A 17,395-nucleotide genomic window follows, 5' to 3' on the forward strand; every position below is an offset into this window, starting at 1 on the left:
ATTCTTTCCAATTATTACCTTTTCAAAGAAGTAAAGTTATCCAGGGAAAGTCAAATGGATTTTTAATGAAATTAGTTCACAAGCAAAGAATTTCTGGGACACACAGAAATATAGGGTTGGGAAATCAAATCAAAACTGTAAGCACGTAAAACTAACTAAAGGAGAGGAGAGGATTTCATGACGAAATTCTCCCTGTAACATACCATCAAGGTGTGGCACCGATCCTCAGCCCAGGTGCGAACCCGACTCCACCCGGCATTGAGCACACATAGCTTCTCTTCTAACACAGCCTCGCTTCCCGCGATCAGGGCCTGCAGGGCAGCGCTGCTCTCTGTGACGGCGTTTAAATCGGCTTTCCTCTTCTCCAGATCTTTCAGAACATTCTAGAAAATGAAGACACCAAGGCCCACTCGATCTTTCAAGAATCATAAAATTCATGTACACAGTCTTATTTTTTAAAAGCTTTTCTTGTACAAATGCACCGTAATCCACGACTTCCTAGATAATATGTAATATTTCAAAGAATTACAACACTCCTCAACTTAGCAGTATGATAAGAGTTAAGTTTCTAATGAAAATGTAAATGTTTAATTAAATATCAAAACGTGTAAGATTCGAATATGAAACATGTAGTAATTTCATTTAATTATAAATTCCCTTTTTTAACGAACATCATAGCCTCAGATACACAGAATCAATTTCATTCTCATAACTGCACATTGGCAAAGCAAAAGGATTAAGAAATCATAATTCTAATATATTCATAATAAATTTATCTTCTATATTAAGAGAGAAAATTACTGGATGTGGGATAATTACTTGAAAGCAATATATCCTGTAATTAGGTTATTTAACATACAGTCTGGCATATAAACATTTCAAAAAATATTTTATATAAAGAAAATCATAGGATGTCGGGTGTGGTGGCGCACACCTATAATCCTAGCACATCTAAGCTCTGGTTTTAAAACTGTCATAAGAGGCAAAGGTAACACTCAGGATAGTATGAGGTAATCAGAGTCACACAATTTAAGTTTGACCAGACCAGATGGACATTCACAGAAACAAAGCGTGTTGGAAGTCAGAAAATTATTCCAGTCCAATAGCAACATGTGTATAGACCTACCCTAACACTAATTTCCTTGTGCTATTTTTAAACTGTTGCTCTTCCTTAAAATACTATTTCCATGGGCTGGGGATTTAGCTCAGTGGTTCCGCCACCTGCCTTGCAAGTGCGAGGTCCCAAGTTCGACTCCCGGTACCAAAAAAAGAAAAGAAAAAAAAAAAAGTACTATTTCAACCAACTACATATTTCTAGGAGCTCAAGTTGGTATGTGAACATCATTCAACACATTTTGGAAAGCAGACAAATTGCAAATTCACGAGCTGAGATTTAAATAGTCATTGACCATGTCAATTACTAGAATAGATAGCGCACTAAAATATTTCTTTCATGTATTCTTCTCCATCAAGGAGAGAATACGGGGTTGGGGGAGAACGGGGAGGAGGAAGAGGACGGAGAGGGGCAGGGGAGGTGGGGAGGGGAGGAGGCCAAATCCACAATCTCCACAGTTAAGACACAGGCTGCTCAGCTGGCTGGGGATTTAGCTCAGTGGTTCTGCCACCTGCCTTGCAAGCACAAGGTCCCAAGTTTGATCCCCGGTACCAAAAAACAAAACAAAACAAAGGATTTCTCAATTAACCCCACACAGGAAGGGATGTTGTAATGTTCCTTCCAGAACTTTTTATGGGTCAAATCTGTACCTGAGACCCTCTGGAAGCACAAGTGGCCGGTATTCAGGTCCTAACTCCAGACTTTTTGCGTAAGTTAAAACTAAAATTCCAGTTGTAATCCAAATTGTCCATATTTCAGACCAGTTCTAACCTGAAGGCCTACTGTAACATCAAGAATTAGCAAATGGGACAATATTAAATTTAAAAAGATCTCTACAGCATTGGAAACAACCAACAGACTGAGAGCAAATCTACAGGGTGGGAAAACTTTGCCAGCTACTCATCAGAGAGAGGATTGATATTAAAAATACATAAAGAACTCAAAAAACTTAGGACCCCCCAAAATAAGGGACCCAATCAAAGAATGAGCAACTGAAATGAACAGTATCTCAGTTATCTATTCATTTCAAATGGCAGTAAAAACATGAAAAAACATTCATCACCACTGGCCACAAGAGAAATGCAAACTAAAACAACATTGAGATTTCACTTTGCTCTGGAAAGAATGGCCATCAACAACAAATCAAACAATAACAAATTTTGGCGAGGCTGAGGGGAAAAGGAACCTTTCTCCACTGCTGGTGAGTGTATAAACTCATACAACTACTAAGAAAATCATTAAGGAGTTTCCTTAACAAACTAAAAACTGAAATTCCATTCAATCCAGCTATTTGCTTTTTAAGTATCTTCCTGAAAGACTGAAGACATCATGTTAGAGTGATACGTGCACCCCCATACTTACAGCAGCACGATTCCTAATAGCTAAATCTTGGAAGCAGCCTATACGTCCATCAGCAGATGAATGGAGACACAAAATGTTCTATATTTGTACAACGGAGTGCTATACTTGCCATAAAGGATGATAAATTTGAGTCTTTTGTAGAGAAATGGATGCATCTTAAAATCACAATGTAAAAATGAAATAAAATTAGGGCTGGAATTTAGCTCAGTGGTTCCACCACCTGCCTTGCAAGCACAAGGACCAGAGTTCAATCCCTGGTACCAAAAAAACAAAAACAAAAATGAAATAAATCTAACACATAAGCATAAATTTTGCATGGTTTCCCTTATATGAAAAACCGAAAGTATAAATAATTTAAAGACCGCAATAAAAGATAGAATATGAAACAGGAAGGGAAACCAGAGGTCAAGGGAGGTGGAGGAAGGGCAGAACAAAGGGAATTTAAAGGTGAGGATGTGTTACATACATGTTTCACCTCCCACAGCGAATGTAACCATTACATACACCAAACATATACAAAAAGACAAAACAAAGCAGATATATAAAGGCTTTGGTACGATGTGCAGTTTCAGGCAGCTACTGGGAGTCAAGGAATCCATCCCCGAGCAAAGGGGGAGAATACACTATTCAGAATCAATCATGAAATACTGGCGTTAAAGTGTACAGCACAAAGAACCTGAATTTAAGGAGAACCATGTGGTTGTTTAGTTTTGCACTCAAATACACCGATGGTCTGCCATGCTGTTCATTCCCCTCTTTCAGCCCTCTCTACCTCCTGTCACTCACCGAACTCATGGCATAGTTACACTTTTCATGCATTATTTCCTAACTGAGCTGCCCTTTCCAGTGCCTAACAGCATGGCTTTCTCTCTAGCGTCGCCTCCACAGAGCGCCCGAGATCAGCAGCGGTTGTGTCGCCTGCTTCCTCCTGCAACCTGCTCTCCACAGCAGGCACCTCAGCAGGACACAGCAGTGACTGGCGACCCATTGTATAAGCACCTGTTCCTGTCTCCATCATTTATCTCAGCACTCTCCCTGGCATGCCTGCTTCTCTCTTAGAGAATGAATTGAGGAAATCAGTGTGCCTTGGGCAAAGAAGACCCCTGAAGGCTTTGCCCACCTCAGAAGAAAGAATTCCCAAAACAACCCTCCAATCTCCGCAGTTTTGAGGTAACTATATCGCTAAAGAAAATGGTAGCATTGATTTTTAAAAATTCTGTCCCTATGTTCTTTACATCAGTTGATTTGCGAAAGATTAGCTATGGGTTCAAAAATTATTAGGGAAGAATTAAGATCCACACAATTCTTTGTAAAGACTGAATACTGAGAAGCTGTCACAGATTTTGAAATTGGCTAATTAAAAAATGTTTTCAAGTACCCCGTAAGCAATCATGCTTGCAAAGATCTTGATATTCTGTGTGAATCTAATGCTTTTGGAATCCAGATAAAAATATCTTATTGAAATAGTTGCTTTAAAAACATTCTAGAACAAAGAAATGGAAAAAACAATGGAACAAAGAGAAGCCTCTATCTCCTATGAAAAGGAGGGAAACGGTGTCCACGCCTATCGCCCTGGTAAATGTCGCAGCCACACAGACTGATGCTGGAGGCCTCCTGAAACGCCACTCACTTTCGCCCAGGAGATTTCCGTGTCCAAGTCGCCCAGCACGCCTTCTGATGCGGACTTCTGCACCAATTCGGCCTCGGTAGCAGAGAGCCATTCAGAGAGAGAGACGGCCTCCTTCTTCACCTTCCGGGCCAGCTGAGAAGCTTTTTCCAGGTCCTGCTTTCCTTCTGTCACCTGAAGGCGAGAGGGGGCGAGACTGAGAGGTGAATGAACGTGAATGGGAATCAGAGCTCCCACTAAACACACAAACTGATTCGTATTTCCCCGGGGTCGTGCACGGCCTTCATCCGCAGCACGACCTCAGAATCCCCCTCCCGTCCTGCATGTGTACAGGGAGAGCACACCGTGGTGGCAGTCCTAGCCTCACTTCCTGTCTCCAGGAGAGGCACGCTGTTAAGGAGAGCCAAATGAGAAAATATATCCACCAAGGACTTGGCAACTGCGCTGCCAACAAAGTTAAAGAATCAATAATTAGCATGTGTTGTACTTGAGAACAGAAGGTGGTCTAGAACCATCTCAAGGAAGGACTCCCTTTGAGAAAATGTACTCTATTACAGTAATCTGAGGGGGAAGCAAGGCCTCTTCACAATTCTGTTTTACAATTAATCACATAACTGGAAACACAGAACGCGACTATGCAACATAAACCTTATTATTTTGTTCTTGTTGATCAAAATCAAAATGAACTAACTTTTGTGGTGTGCCAAGGAATGTTAATGGCAATGTATCTTTTGCTGTAATAACTTTTATTTTTAATTTAAACATTCGCTGTATTTTCAATCATACCTCGTACATGTGTTATGCAATAAAATTCACAGCAGACTGTGATAGCCCCTGTTCTTTCCACTTCAGACATAAAGAAAGTGAAATTTAAAGAGGTTAAGGTGGCATAGCTCACAAGGGTACATGGATACTGATGATTCTAGCAGCACGATTTCTACAAACAGACCTTGGAAATTGTGCATGTCCATCAACAGATGACGGGATAGAGAAAATGTGGTATCTGCTCTGTCATAGAAAAGATCAACATGGATCCTGAGCTCGATCCCTGGTACCCACTCAAAAAAAGTGTAATCATTATGTACAGTGAACACGTATTAATAAAAAAATAAAGTTCGTCCCTGATGTTAAAAAAAAAAAGTGGCCTAGCCATTGGATTCAATAAGTCTAACCCTCTGCTTTATGCAATGGTATTCCCAAACTAAGAGCTATCACTCGCAATATAAAGCTGACAAGACACCACCTAAGGGTATCACAACTCAGCACCTCAACTAAGTGACTTCTTCTTTTGATGAGCACACACGGAGAGTAACAACATCCACGCAGAAGAGTGATGAGTCACGAAATGGAATTGTCTTAGATGATGCAGAATGACATGACGATCGAATTTTGTTAATAAGCAGCATGGGATCACACTTGGTTTCTCTGGTCCCCTGGGCTCATTTTTATTCTTTCATACCTCAAGGATTGATTGTTAGTAAATTCCTTCTTAAAAGTGAAATATTTTGCCACAGAGTTAAATTAAAATTCAAGACTCTAAATTAACAGCACCTCAGTGCACCCTAGGTATAAGAGACAAACACTCAGGTTATATTAAAAGGTGTTATGTATTCAAACGATACTTATCTGTCTTTGACATGGCCAGACATCTACATCACCATTACAAAATTTAATGCCACCAAAGATTTGTGTAGCCAGGAAGAAAATAATTTACAGTTCATCTGATAACAATTTACACTTTCCTCAGTCTAATCAATACCTTTTAAGATATACTGCATATTGAATTAGGCCATGTGAAGTTGTAAATTTTTGACCTAGCCATCTATCCCTTCTCCCTCTTGGTCAACTGCTCCTTCTCAAAAATATTATTTTCATCAGTTATTAAACAGTACTCTTCCCACACTAAAAAAAATTTTAAAATAAAATAAGTCCCTTCTTTGACCCCACCACCCATTAAGATCTTCTTCTCTCCACTTCTCTCATACAAATCCTCAAAATGATCTAACACGTCTGGCTCCATTTCCTCATCCCTCACACATGCCCAGAACCATGCCATTCTAGCTTGTACCCCCTTGCTCCGCACAAATTATCTTTGCTAAGTTCAGCAATAAGTGCAGTGGCAAGAGAATTACGGGGCACTTCTCTGTGGCCATCATATTTAACTGTTGATGATATTCAAACAGATATTTATACTCATTCTCAAAATATCACCTTCCCCTGCCTTCCCAGACCTAACATTTTCTTGATGTGCTACCATTTCCTGCTACTTATTTTATAAGCTCATCTTTCTCAAATTCCTGGCTAGATGATATAATTCCAAAGACATGGTCAGAGCCCTCTTCTCTTGTCACTATCCTCTCCCTAAACAATCTCATCTGACCTGAAAATTCTGGTCACCACCTTTATGTCCATAACTCATAAAATCATCTCTTCAGCCCAGTTATGTTCTCTAAACCTGAACAACCATGTGAGTAGCTGACATTATCAATGAATTCCCTCTAAGGTGTTTATAATGGCAACCTATCCACTGTGTATCCTTCCAGCACCCAGTATGCTAAGGCCGGCACAGGAGCATCCATGTAATCAAGCCTAAAACCCAGGAGTCAGACCCTATCGCTCCCTCTCCTCCACCCCACAGCTGATCCATCACAAGGTGTTAACTATGGACGCCACTTCCTGTACACGTCGACAGTCCACTGCATATCCACTGTCTACCCTCATCCAAGTAAGCACCATATTTCACTGAGAGTACGAGCATTTCCTCACTAGTCTCCACACACCCACACTTGCTTCTCTCCAATTCAGTCTCCAAACTGCAGTGCATGACGTTTTAAAAACACATCAGAACACAGAATCTTCCTACTAAATAAAACCGGTAGTAACTACTCATCACTCTTAAGACAGAGATTTAAACACAAACTCTATGAACCTAGCAGGGAATATCTCATCCCATCTTCCTGACACCAAGTCCCCCTTGCTGCCTGGCTCTCTGTCTCTGTCTCTGCCCTACCCCCTTCATACAAACACACCTTTCCACTCACTGCTCCAGAACCCCAGAAGCCCCTCCTCTGGCTTTACCAGCTGAGTCTTACCCATCCTTCAGAGCTCAGCTCATGTACCATTTCCTCGGAAAGCATCCCTAACCAAAACTGGGCCTCTGAAAGCATCACACATGCTCTGGAGAACACTTCAGATGGACAGTCTGAAATCACTTCCTGTGACTGTGTGACTAATGATTTCCCCTTCAACTCCCCTAAACTGCATTAGACAACATGATAGCTTACTTCAGGATCCCTAATGCCTGCACAACTCCTGACAAAAAGGAAAGTCACAATTATATTGAGTGAGGACATTAAGTAATGCTAAAACCATAGTTACAATTAGAGAACGAATGTTTAAAACCAGCAAATCCACCCTTGCCCATAAAATGCCCAGCCAGTGGATATTTAACAAGTATCCTCAGCTAAGTGATATGAAAACAAGCTCTAAGATGTGTGTTTCAGATGCACAATGCACCAAAACGTATCGCAACGAAAAGAAACCTCACACAGGGGAAGTCAAAATTGCCTAGAAAGTATGGACTGTTGGTTCTTACTAATTCTAAATTGATAACAAAATCTCAGCTACTTTTTTCAGGACTTTTGCAAAAACGTCCATGTTTCTTGGAAAGAAGGATCCAAAGCGTTACCTAACAGTTTTTCAGTATTGCCAGGAAGTCTGCCCTTTCACGTGTTCTTTTGCCCTCCTGGTTTCATGGCACGGAGTCTCAATGAGAGGACAAGAAGCCGGCTGATCCAGTTACTCACAGTAAACGGCCCTGGTGCTCCCACATGGATTAACCAAAATGCCCAGATTGTGAGTGCTGCTCAGAAGGTTTTCAAATCCTGACAGATTAACATGAACTTCCTGTCAAATAATATCTGCTAGCATCCTGATATCTCAACATCCCTCAATACAACATTCAAGTTAGAAATCCAAAGATCAAGAACTTAAATTTAAGTAAGGTCTATTATTTGTAGAGTTTTCTGAAAAGAATTTATGAAATGTTGGTAGCCAATGAAGGGATCAAGATTCATCTGGATTAAAAGTTTAAAATAAATTTCTACATAAATATCATCATTACAATCTTAATGTATCCACTTTAAGAAATGTAGCAAACATAACCGGAATGTGAATTCACGGCATACATTTCAAATATACATTTTCTAAGAAGTGAAATGTAAAGTAGAGGAGAAGGCTGGAGCTGCAGTTCGATGGGGGAGCATGTGCTTAGCAAGTACAAGGCAGAGTGTTCAATCCCAGGCACCAAAACAAAAGCAAGGAATCAGACAGACAGACACACAGACAGACAGAGGCCCTGCCGTCCCCACCTGTGCACCCAGCTCGTTGTAAAGGACCTTCAGGGACGTCAGCTGCTCGTCCATGCCTTTAGGGTTGTCAGTTTGCTGCTTCTGGACAATGTGCCTTCCTGTTTTGATGACAGTCTCCACCTCAAGTTTGACTTCACTCAGAGTTTTATACAGTTTCTTGAGAGAGAGTGAGAGACAGAGAGAGAGAGAGAAAGAGACAAACTTCACATCACAATAAGAACTTGCCAACTGGAATTACTTCAAAATGCAGCGCACATCAGTTGACAGCTAAGAACTAATGAGAAAGATGGAAGGGCTTTATCTTTCTCAAATGTGGTTCGAAGTTCGAGTCAAAGGAAATCAAGGTTGTAATAACTTTTTCAAATCAGGCAAGAAAATAAATTAATACAATTTATGCTTCTTTAAAAAAAACTCATGTGTAGTCCATGTTTACAAAAGTACTCAGTATAAACATTCTTCTACACAAAATGAGAAAAATATTAGGACTAAAATGTAGATGGCCTAAGGCTGTGTAAAAATTACATTTTAGGACTAGGGGCGTGGCTCAGTGGTAAACAGCATGCTTAGCAGGCACCAGGCCTTGGGCTAAATCCCCAGCACACTCACACTCACACGCACACACATTAGATTTTTAAGAGTCCTAAGTGCTATGACTAGAAAAAAGTTAATGTTGGCTATTTCTGATGGTTGGGATCTGAATTATTAACATTTATTTATCTCAATGTCTTTCATGTAGCAAGTCTACCACAATGAGTGCATATTAAACAATGAAAATAATACAAAATTAAATACACCGAGATGGCTGTTATTACACAAAATCAGGGTTCTGCAGGTCAAGTTCAGGGATGTCCTCATGCTGGCTGCCTCAAATCCCAAAGCCTTGGGCACGTTCTCTTGACGCTACACAGGAGCGTCCTAACCTGAAACATGTGACAGGGCGCTGTCACCTAACAGGGCCCTGAACAACTGGCATGAGACCAGGGACAGTGCTTGCTCGATCTGCCACCCTATTCTGCTAAGCAAGTAACTGCACAGATATAGGGAGATGTAAGTCAAAATATGTTCCTATTCGTGCACTCTTTCTCCCGCTTAAGAAACATATATGCGGAAAATGCTGTTGTGAAAAATACAAAGAATTCTTTGTCTGTGCCAGACTTTTGTCTAATGAATGACATCATGATTTTGCATGGTTTTCAAACGGAACAAGTCTGAAATGGCACTGTCCCAGCCAAGCTATTTCAAAATTTCTATTCCACTGAATTAAAAAATTCAAAACCAAAGCAATAATACAGCCTGACATATCATTTCTTCTTGCCCACCTTAGGTTTCAACTTGTATTTAAACTCTTCATTTTTCTAGAAAATGCATTTTTTTATTATAATAATCCAGCCATCTATTCTAACAGTGGTACACACGTTCCTCTTTTGTATCTTAGGCTTAAACTTCATAAATTAGAAGCTAACATTTTACATTTTACTTTTCTGGAGGAACTGTGGCCATATTCCTGCCATCTCCTCTAAGTATGACTTGAATGGCTAGTTCCAATTCATCCTTCACAGCTGGGCATGTGGCTCAGTGGCGAAGCGCTTACCTAGTATGCACAAAAAAAATTATCCTTGGAGAAAAAGGTATCCTTGAAAATTGAGCTCATTAGACACATGCTGCTGAAGTCTTCCCTACAGTCACACTGGGATCAAGATGTTTCTTTGTTTACTGTAATCATCACATTACTTCTCTTCTCTTCTAAATTTCTTTGGAAAGACCACATTCTTTTTCGTCAAATGTGTTTTCCATCCTCAGTCCCTGCACATTCTAGATCAGGCCATGGCCCCAACCCCCTTACCATGCACTTCTCCAGGTGCGTCTGGACAACCTCAGGATCCACATCCTTCACCTCCAGGACATGAAGCTCAGCTTTCACCCCATCCAGCACGCGCTTGCAGTCCAGCATGCGTTGCTCAAAGTTAGCAGGCTTCTGGAAAAGCTGGAATTTTGTGGACACCTCTCGAAGTCTCCTCTGTTTACCGAAATAAAAATGAGTGATTTGCTCCAGAATAACAATCTCTCACCAGATGATATCGGAATATAACACACACATAAAATGCTTGGGAAGAAGCCACCCATGAAAACATTCAGTAACACGGCCAAAAGGTCTCCTAAGTAACCAGGTAAGGCTGCTCAGTGACATAGGTAAAATGCACAGCCCAGGGGCGTGAAGTACATAATAACAATCTGTGTCTTGATCTCAGAAATAGTAAATCTGGACAATAAACTTGGAAAAAGCTGGCCGGACTGGAATTAAAACTTCATTAATTTTCTCACCTGTTCAAAAAATATAGTTCAGGAAGCCTGAACTCAAATTCCCTTTATCTCCAAGTTCAGAGTGAAAGTCAATTTCCAAGAAACCATTAAGGAACTAAGTGATGCTACCCCTCGGTGCTCTCGGCCACACCATTCCTGACACGGGTTCAATCTACATAAAGCTAACTTCGAACTCCAGCTCATGCTCTCGCTTCTCCATATGTTCCTGCTCTGACAACAACGTGTTTCTTCTGCCCTGGGGACAATGAAGTCACTCCCATCCCTCAGTCCACATCATAAAAAATACGAGGCACCCAAGTAAACAGCTCTTCCTCCTTTCCCTTTCCTTCCCAGCATCTTCCAAAGGAAAAGGAAGCACTCCTACCTGAAGCACATCCATCTGGCTTCCTCCTCTGGCGGTCCTGCCCTCCGGGGAGGTAGGAGGCTGAGAGCGCTGGTTCTTTCTCAACTCCTCCAGAGTGAGCTCATGGGCTGAGATCTCTGCTTGGATTTTCTACCAAGAGGTAGAAAAGGGAAGGGGAAGTGGTCTTTTTAAAAAGCATATAAAGAACCAATACAAAAGTTCTACATAGTTGGGTGATACAAGATACTGTATTTTCTGAACTTTCATAAGCTTTAGTAAATTCTCCTTAACACTAAAAATAATAATAGTGGTAAGAGTAAGAATACTGGCCACCACACTGGACAGCTACTGTGTGCTGTTGTAGAAGAGAGCTCATTTAGTTAGTTTATGAGTAAGGCAGCTAGCTAGTGCAAGGATCTGAGATAGAGTGGGGTGACCCACCATACTAATAAAAATTAAGAATAGACAGTGAACTAGAGCTCAGACAAAGAATGACTTTCCTTAGGCAGCATGGAAGGCAGCCCACTGCCTACTAAGATCTTGAATTTCAAAGAAGTTATCATGCAAATTAACCAGTTGTTCTGAGATCCCAGTTTACTGTAAACGTTGTGTGAAAGAACTGGACTAGAGAGCCTAAGTCCCAAATAGGCATTTTAGATCCAAAGGGCCATCCATGATAAGTTAACAGGAAGCAATTCCCATACCCTACCTGCCTGTAAGTAATTCTAAACTGAGAGGCCATGTGGCCACCCCATTCAGGCCCCCTCCTGGAAATCCAGGAGCTATTCTTCTTCTCCTTTTCTCCTTCCCCTTATTGCCAATAAAACTTTCCCAACCTCCTTCTTTGTTTTTCGACTTCATTCTTTGATGTTTGTGGAACCACAACCCCAGAACACACAACATCACTACAATCATGCTAAAGTCCTTGCATTTGTCATTTCTGATGTTCATGACTTATTTATAAAGAAGAAACTCTCCCAGCTTTCTAACCAAGAAAATCTCAAGTTAAAAATGCTCAACAAAGGGCCGAAGATCTAACTCAGTGGTTCTGCCACCTTCACAAGCACCGGGGCCTGAGTTCAATCCCTGGTACCAAAAAAAAAAAAAAATGCTCAACAGTTCCCAGAGTCTCCCATTGAGAGCATAGAACTCCAAAACCCAAGAGCTGTTTCATGAGAAAAGTCAAACCATTCTCACTAACTCTGGCAGGAGGATTCTCTGGCACCTGAGGAGAGATTACCTGCGCTCTTCTTTCCAACTAAAAGCCCTAGAATGCATGTCAATACCTGAGCTTCCTGCGGAACTTGGAAAGCATCTATCCTATCCGTCAGGTAAGAGGTGAGCTGCTTATCCAGTTCCCCCAAGCTCTCCTGCAGCACCTGAAGCATGTGGTCAGTTTCCCTCAGGACCTGCAGTTGCTTTTCCAGAGAAATCTGCTTGCTCTCAGCCTACATATGGATAAATTTAATCATTAGTTGCTCTGCACAAATATAAATAGCTGAATATACTTTCTGGCTACTAAGAAAAGACTGTAAAAGCACTAGTTCAAAACCTTAGTCTTCCTTATAAATAAATGATAACCACAGTGATGACATGGAAATGTCCTCCTAATACACTATGTACCTTGCAAGTTAATAATTTCTACTTCTTTCCATATGCAATCACAAAATACAAAAATGGAAACATTTCTTACAGACCACATTAAACAACAAAAATTTGTTATTACCAATTGAGAACATTAAGGAATCACCAGTGTCTATCAATAAAAATATAACAGTAATGTATATCAATAAACATTTTAAATCTCTCTTTTCCAAAGTCTAAAATAAATTCTAAAATACACATAATGTGTTTGACTATTTGTTGTACTTTTACATTAAACTTGGTGCAATTTACCTTCTAAACATCAACAGTTATTACAGAGTAGGTGTTTGAAAGCACCTAATATCTTCCCAGCTTTCCCATTTTTTTTTCTAAAAAAAAAAGTGTTCTTTCTCTACACATACAAACATGCCTATCAGTAACGAGTATGCGTTAATAAATTATATGTCTCTTAACAGCTTATGCCAAATACTAATGGTCTTGCCAGATGTGGTGGTGCACACCTGTAATCCCAGATACTGGGGAGGCTGAGGGAGGAGGATCTGGAGTATGAGGTCAGCCTAGGCAATTTAGCAAGCCCCTGTCTCAAAATAAAATAAAAACAGCTGAGATAAAGCTCAGCAATAAAGCACTTGCCTAGCATATGCAGCGCTCTGGGTTCAGTCCCCAGAACTGAAAAAAATAATTCTGATGGCCCTGATATTTTCTATAACAACAAGTAATTACTTTTACATAGAATTATCATGATTCTTAAGGAAGAGTAAATATTTCACAAAAGAAGTAACCTCACAGATAAATTTTCCTAATCACCGAGTCTGCCTGCCTTATAAATGATAGATTCATTCTCTCCTACTTAGTACTTCAAAACCCTCATGTCCCCATTAATGTTGCTTAGAATTTCAACCAACATAGACACTTCAACCAAGCTTCCAGGCATGGTGGTACATGCCTGTAATCCTACCATTCTAAGAGGCTGAGGCAGGAAGAGCACAAGTTCAAACTCAACCTGGAAAACTTACAATAAAAATTTAAAGTTAGAAAAGGTTGGGGGATGTAGCTCAATTTAAAAAAAAAAAAAATGCCGTGGGTCCAATCCCAGATCCCCTGTGGAAAATAACAACAACAACAATAATAATAATAATAATGCTTTAACCAACATTAATCAAGTATAGATGTTACAAAATTTAGTCATATTAAAGCTGCAAAACAATACAGAGTTTGGTGTCATTCCATACCATAAACACCGGTCACAATCATGCATGTCCTTCTTACCAGGTGACTCAGGTCTTCATAGCGGCTGTTGAAAGCCTCCAGTTTCTCACTAATTAAGTCATCGAGGATCCCTCCGTCAATCAGAGTCTGGCCAAGTTCCCGGATCTGAGTACGATTATCTGCAGGGTGGCGCAGAACAGACTCAAGAGCCTGGACCACGGATGGGAAAAAAATACGTTTCCTAAGTCAAATGTATTGATCCCCCAAAAATGCCAATCTTAAAAGAAGTAATTTTTTCTTCTAGAAAATGATCTCAAGAACAATACCATAACTAGATAAATGACTAATTCACAAAATCCACCATCATGACATTAAGAAATTCATAGAATTGAGAAATTTTCATGAGCAATATATTATGGTGATTTCATAAAAATGATAACATAATTACCACTTATATGAGAACTTCTCATGATATGATATAAAGCTTAAAAGCAAAAAAGTACTACACAAAAAATTTTCTAAATTGTTCCAAATTATATTATTAAAAACAGGTACTCATTTTTCTACAACATATTTTCACGCACACTTTTATATAATAACAAACATCTTATCAACCATATGGCTAAATATTATCCCCATTTTACAAATGGGAAAACTGAAGCTAAGAAGGTTAAATAACTTGCGCATATACAGTTGGTACTTAGCTCCAAAGCTATTAGCACTCAAAAACTTTTTATTCAATATAACACTTGCCATCTTGTTTGCAAAACAATACTAACCGAGGAAAATACACAAAATGTTTAAAAAGGTTAATCTTAGAGTCTGCATTTTGTCTATCTTCCTTGTATCCGGAACATAAGTGCAATGGCTCTCCTAGTAGAAACCCATTGTTTTATAGTTAGTTTTCCATTGTTTTTGTTCTCTCAGCCTCTCCTGCTTTCCTTGAGATTCACATCCTGGAATGTGGGATCCACAGCTCATTCATTTCCCAGCTTCAGGCCAGCCCTTCACGTAGTCTCCAAGTCCTGCCACTACATTTTTCAAAAGTGTATCTACCTTCTTTTTTTTTTCTTAAGCAAATCTTGAATTAGTTAGATCGTCATTCATTTAAGAAACCATTGATAAGGCACCACATACCACACGTGCACTGGTAACTGAGAATCAACAAGAGTCAGGGACGTTTCTTGGCCCCAGAAGCTCGATGACCAGGTGTGATGACAGGATACCCAACCTCCCTTAACTTCAAACATGGGAAGGTAACAGTCTAAAGGTCACTGTAAACATGGTCTGTGCCGTGCTTCAAGTATAAAAATAACATTATGCAAAGGCAAGAGAGCAGCTGTCCTGATAGCACACTCAGAGTCTTGCCCAGGGACAGGTGAAATAAGCTGGAAGCCTACAAGAGAACCACTGTTTCTTCGAGCCACTGACGGTCTAATAGCTCAGTACCTCAGAGCCTGCCATTAGAAAGGGTCCGCCATTGTATACATGTGCCCGACCACAGACATACTTCAGGCTAGTGAAGGAAAGGAGTCACAAGGGAAACTACTGAGCAAGCAAACACACTTATCCACGGAAAGCACAGGGTTCCCCAAGTCAATGCGCATTTGTCCAGACTGCTACAAAAACAAATGCTACCCAGGGCTCAAGTTCTGACCTCCAGGGCTTCGCCCACTGCATCTGTCTTCTCGGGCAGGGCCTCTGTGCTCTTGACCCGCTCTTCCAACGTGTTTAACCAGGTGGTTTCAAGATCCAAATAGTGAAGCAGCTCAATCCAGCAGGACCAGACTTCCTAGGGGGCACAAGGAAGAAATTTAAGGAGATAAGAAACTATTTTTGTGCACTGTATCTATAATGAGGCATGGTCTCTTCCATGAATAATAAATGAAGAATTTAGAAACAAATTCAGTGGGAATTTCAAATAAATGAAATTAAACTGAATTTGACAATAAATCATATCAGACCAATTAATCCAGAAGGACAAGGAGAAATGGGCAAAAATAAACTGCAAACACTTGGCTGAATGTCAGAACTAAAACTGCAATTAATGGGAAAAATCTGAGGAAAAATGTATTCGTTTTTTAAAACAGAAGGTAAAATTTCTCATAACTATAGTTCTTTTTTTTTTTATTTTGGTATCAGGGATCAAACTCAGGTCCTTGTGCTTGTAAGGCAGGTGGCGAAATTATAGTATTTTTAATAATCTCAAAGGAAATTAAAATCTCCTGGGTCACACTGAATTACAACTCAGAGCTAATTGATGTAAACGATTTGCTATACAAACTTCCCAGCTTTTTTCTAAATTCACAAGGGCATGTCTGTGTAAGAGGCAGCACATTTTACCAGAAAGAGACTTAGCAATCGCTCTTTCCCTACTACAGAGGCTTCTGTGACAGGGCAGGCAGCTGGAGGGAATGCACACATTTATAAACTCGTATTCCTTTACTCCAGGCTGACAGGTAATCCCACGAGAAAGAACACAGCACCGAGTCTCTTATCTCTGCTCCCTTTTGACTCCCTCACCTGACCACAGCACAGTTTTGTCTGTGCCCCAACTGAGCTCAGCTAACCCGGACAGGGCCGCAGTGCTTTCTATACAGAACCAGACAGGAAAGATGTTAGGTTTAGGGGGCTCCATGTGGTCTCTGTCACAGATAATTTGCGACTGCCTGTGAGTGGGTGGGTGTGTAATCCTGTGTGTTTGTTTTCTAAGCCTTTAGAAATACAGGAACCAATCTTAATTAAGTATACAAAATAAGGCACAAGTTTGATTTGAGGTGTCAACCATAGCATGCTGACTCTTGGCTTAGACAGAGTAAAAGGAAAAGGAGGTTTCTAGTCCCCCAAATTTCTACAAGCAAAAAAAAAAAGACAGATCTGCCCAGAGGGAAGGACACAGAATCACTCCCAAGAGGTGCAACTGATCAGTGCCTTCCTCATTAACTGGTCGCAATTATCTTATTTATCTCAGCACAAAACATATTCAGAACAAACAAGAACATGAAGATTTAGTTTAGGTATTGCCCTCGTCGTTTTTTTTTTTTTTTCTTTCTTTCTTTCTTTTGTACCAGGGATTAGAACTTGGGACTTTACACTTAGCGAGGCAGGCAGCAGAACCACTGAGCTAAATCCCCGGCCTCACTAAATTTAAATTAAGTTGTTATAAATTGAATCTTCAATCTTACAACAAGATATAAACTGATTTTATATTAAAATCTCATGGAATCTCTTACCTATTAAAATGATATTTTATTGAAAGCCCAGCAAAATAGCTTACTGAAATTCTTTTTTCCTTTAGGTAGCTCTCTACCTCTGGGCACTGAATCAAAAACCTTCAACTCATCCCTATACTCACCCAGTCAAAATAAGGCAAAGGGGCCGGGGATTTAGCTCAGTGGTTCTGGTGCCTGCTTCACAAGCACCGGGGCCTGAGTTCAATCCCT

The 17,395-nt window shown here is 40.2% G+C and overlaps 1 protein-coding gene across 4 annotated transcripts in view; it reads right to left on the minus strand.

Annotated features, from left to right (window-relative positions):
* The window catches only part of Utrn (utrophin), a 479,533-nt gene that overhangs the window by 289,304 nt on the left and 172,834 nt on the right, over positions 1 to 17,395 (minus strand). For all 4 annotated transcript variants that reach the window (XM_010626629.1, XM_010626631.2, XM_010626630.2 and 1 more), the window contains 8 exons: positions 15,610 to 15,744; positions 14,013 to 14,162; positions 12,425 to 12,586; positions 11,160 to 11,288; positions 10,317 to 10,490; positions 8,474 to 8,629; positions 4,107 to 4,277; positions 204 to 383 (listed from right to left, as the gene is read on the minus strand). In XM_010626629.1, coding sequence (XP_010624931.1) covers positions 204 to 383; positions 4,107 to 4,277; positions 8,474 to 8,629; positions 10,317 to 10,490; positions 11,160 to 11,288; positions 12,425 to 12,586; positions 14,013 to 14,162; positions 15,610 to 15,744 — 1,257 coding nt within the window. The remainder of the gene's footprint in view (positions 1 to 203; positions 384 to 4,106; positions 4,278 to 8,473; positions 8,630 to 10,316; positions 10,491 to 11,159; positions 11,289 to 12,424; positions 12,587 to 14,012; positions 14,163 to 15,609; positions 15,745 to 17,395) is intronic.

Source organism: Fukomys damarensis, unplaced genomic scaffold (genome assembly GCF_012274545.1).
Source record: "Fukomys damarensis isolate Sample0158 unplaced genomic scaffold, DMR_v1.0_HiC HiC_scaffold_14, whole genome shotgun sequence".
Lineage (NCBI taxonomy): Eukaryota > Metazoa > Chordata > Mammalia > Rodentia > Bathyergidae > Fukomys > Fukomys damarensis.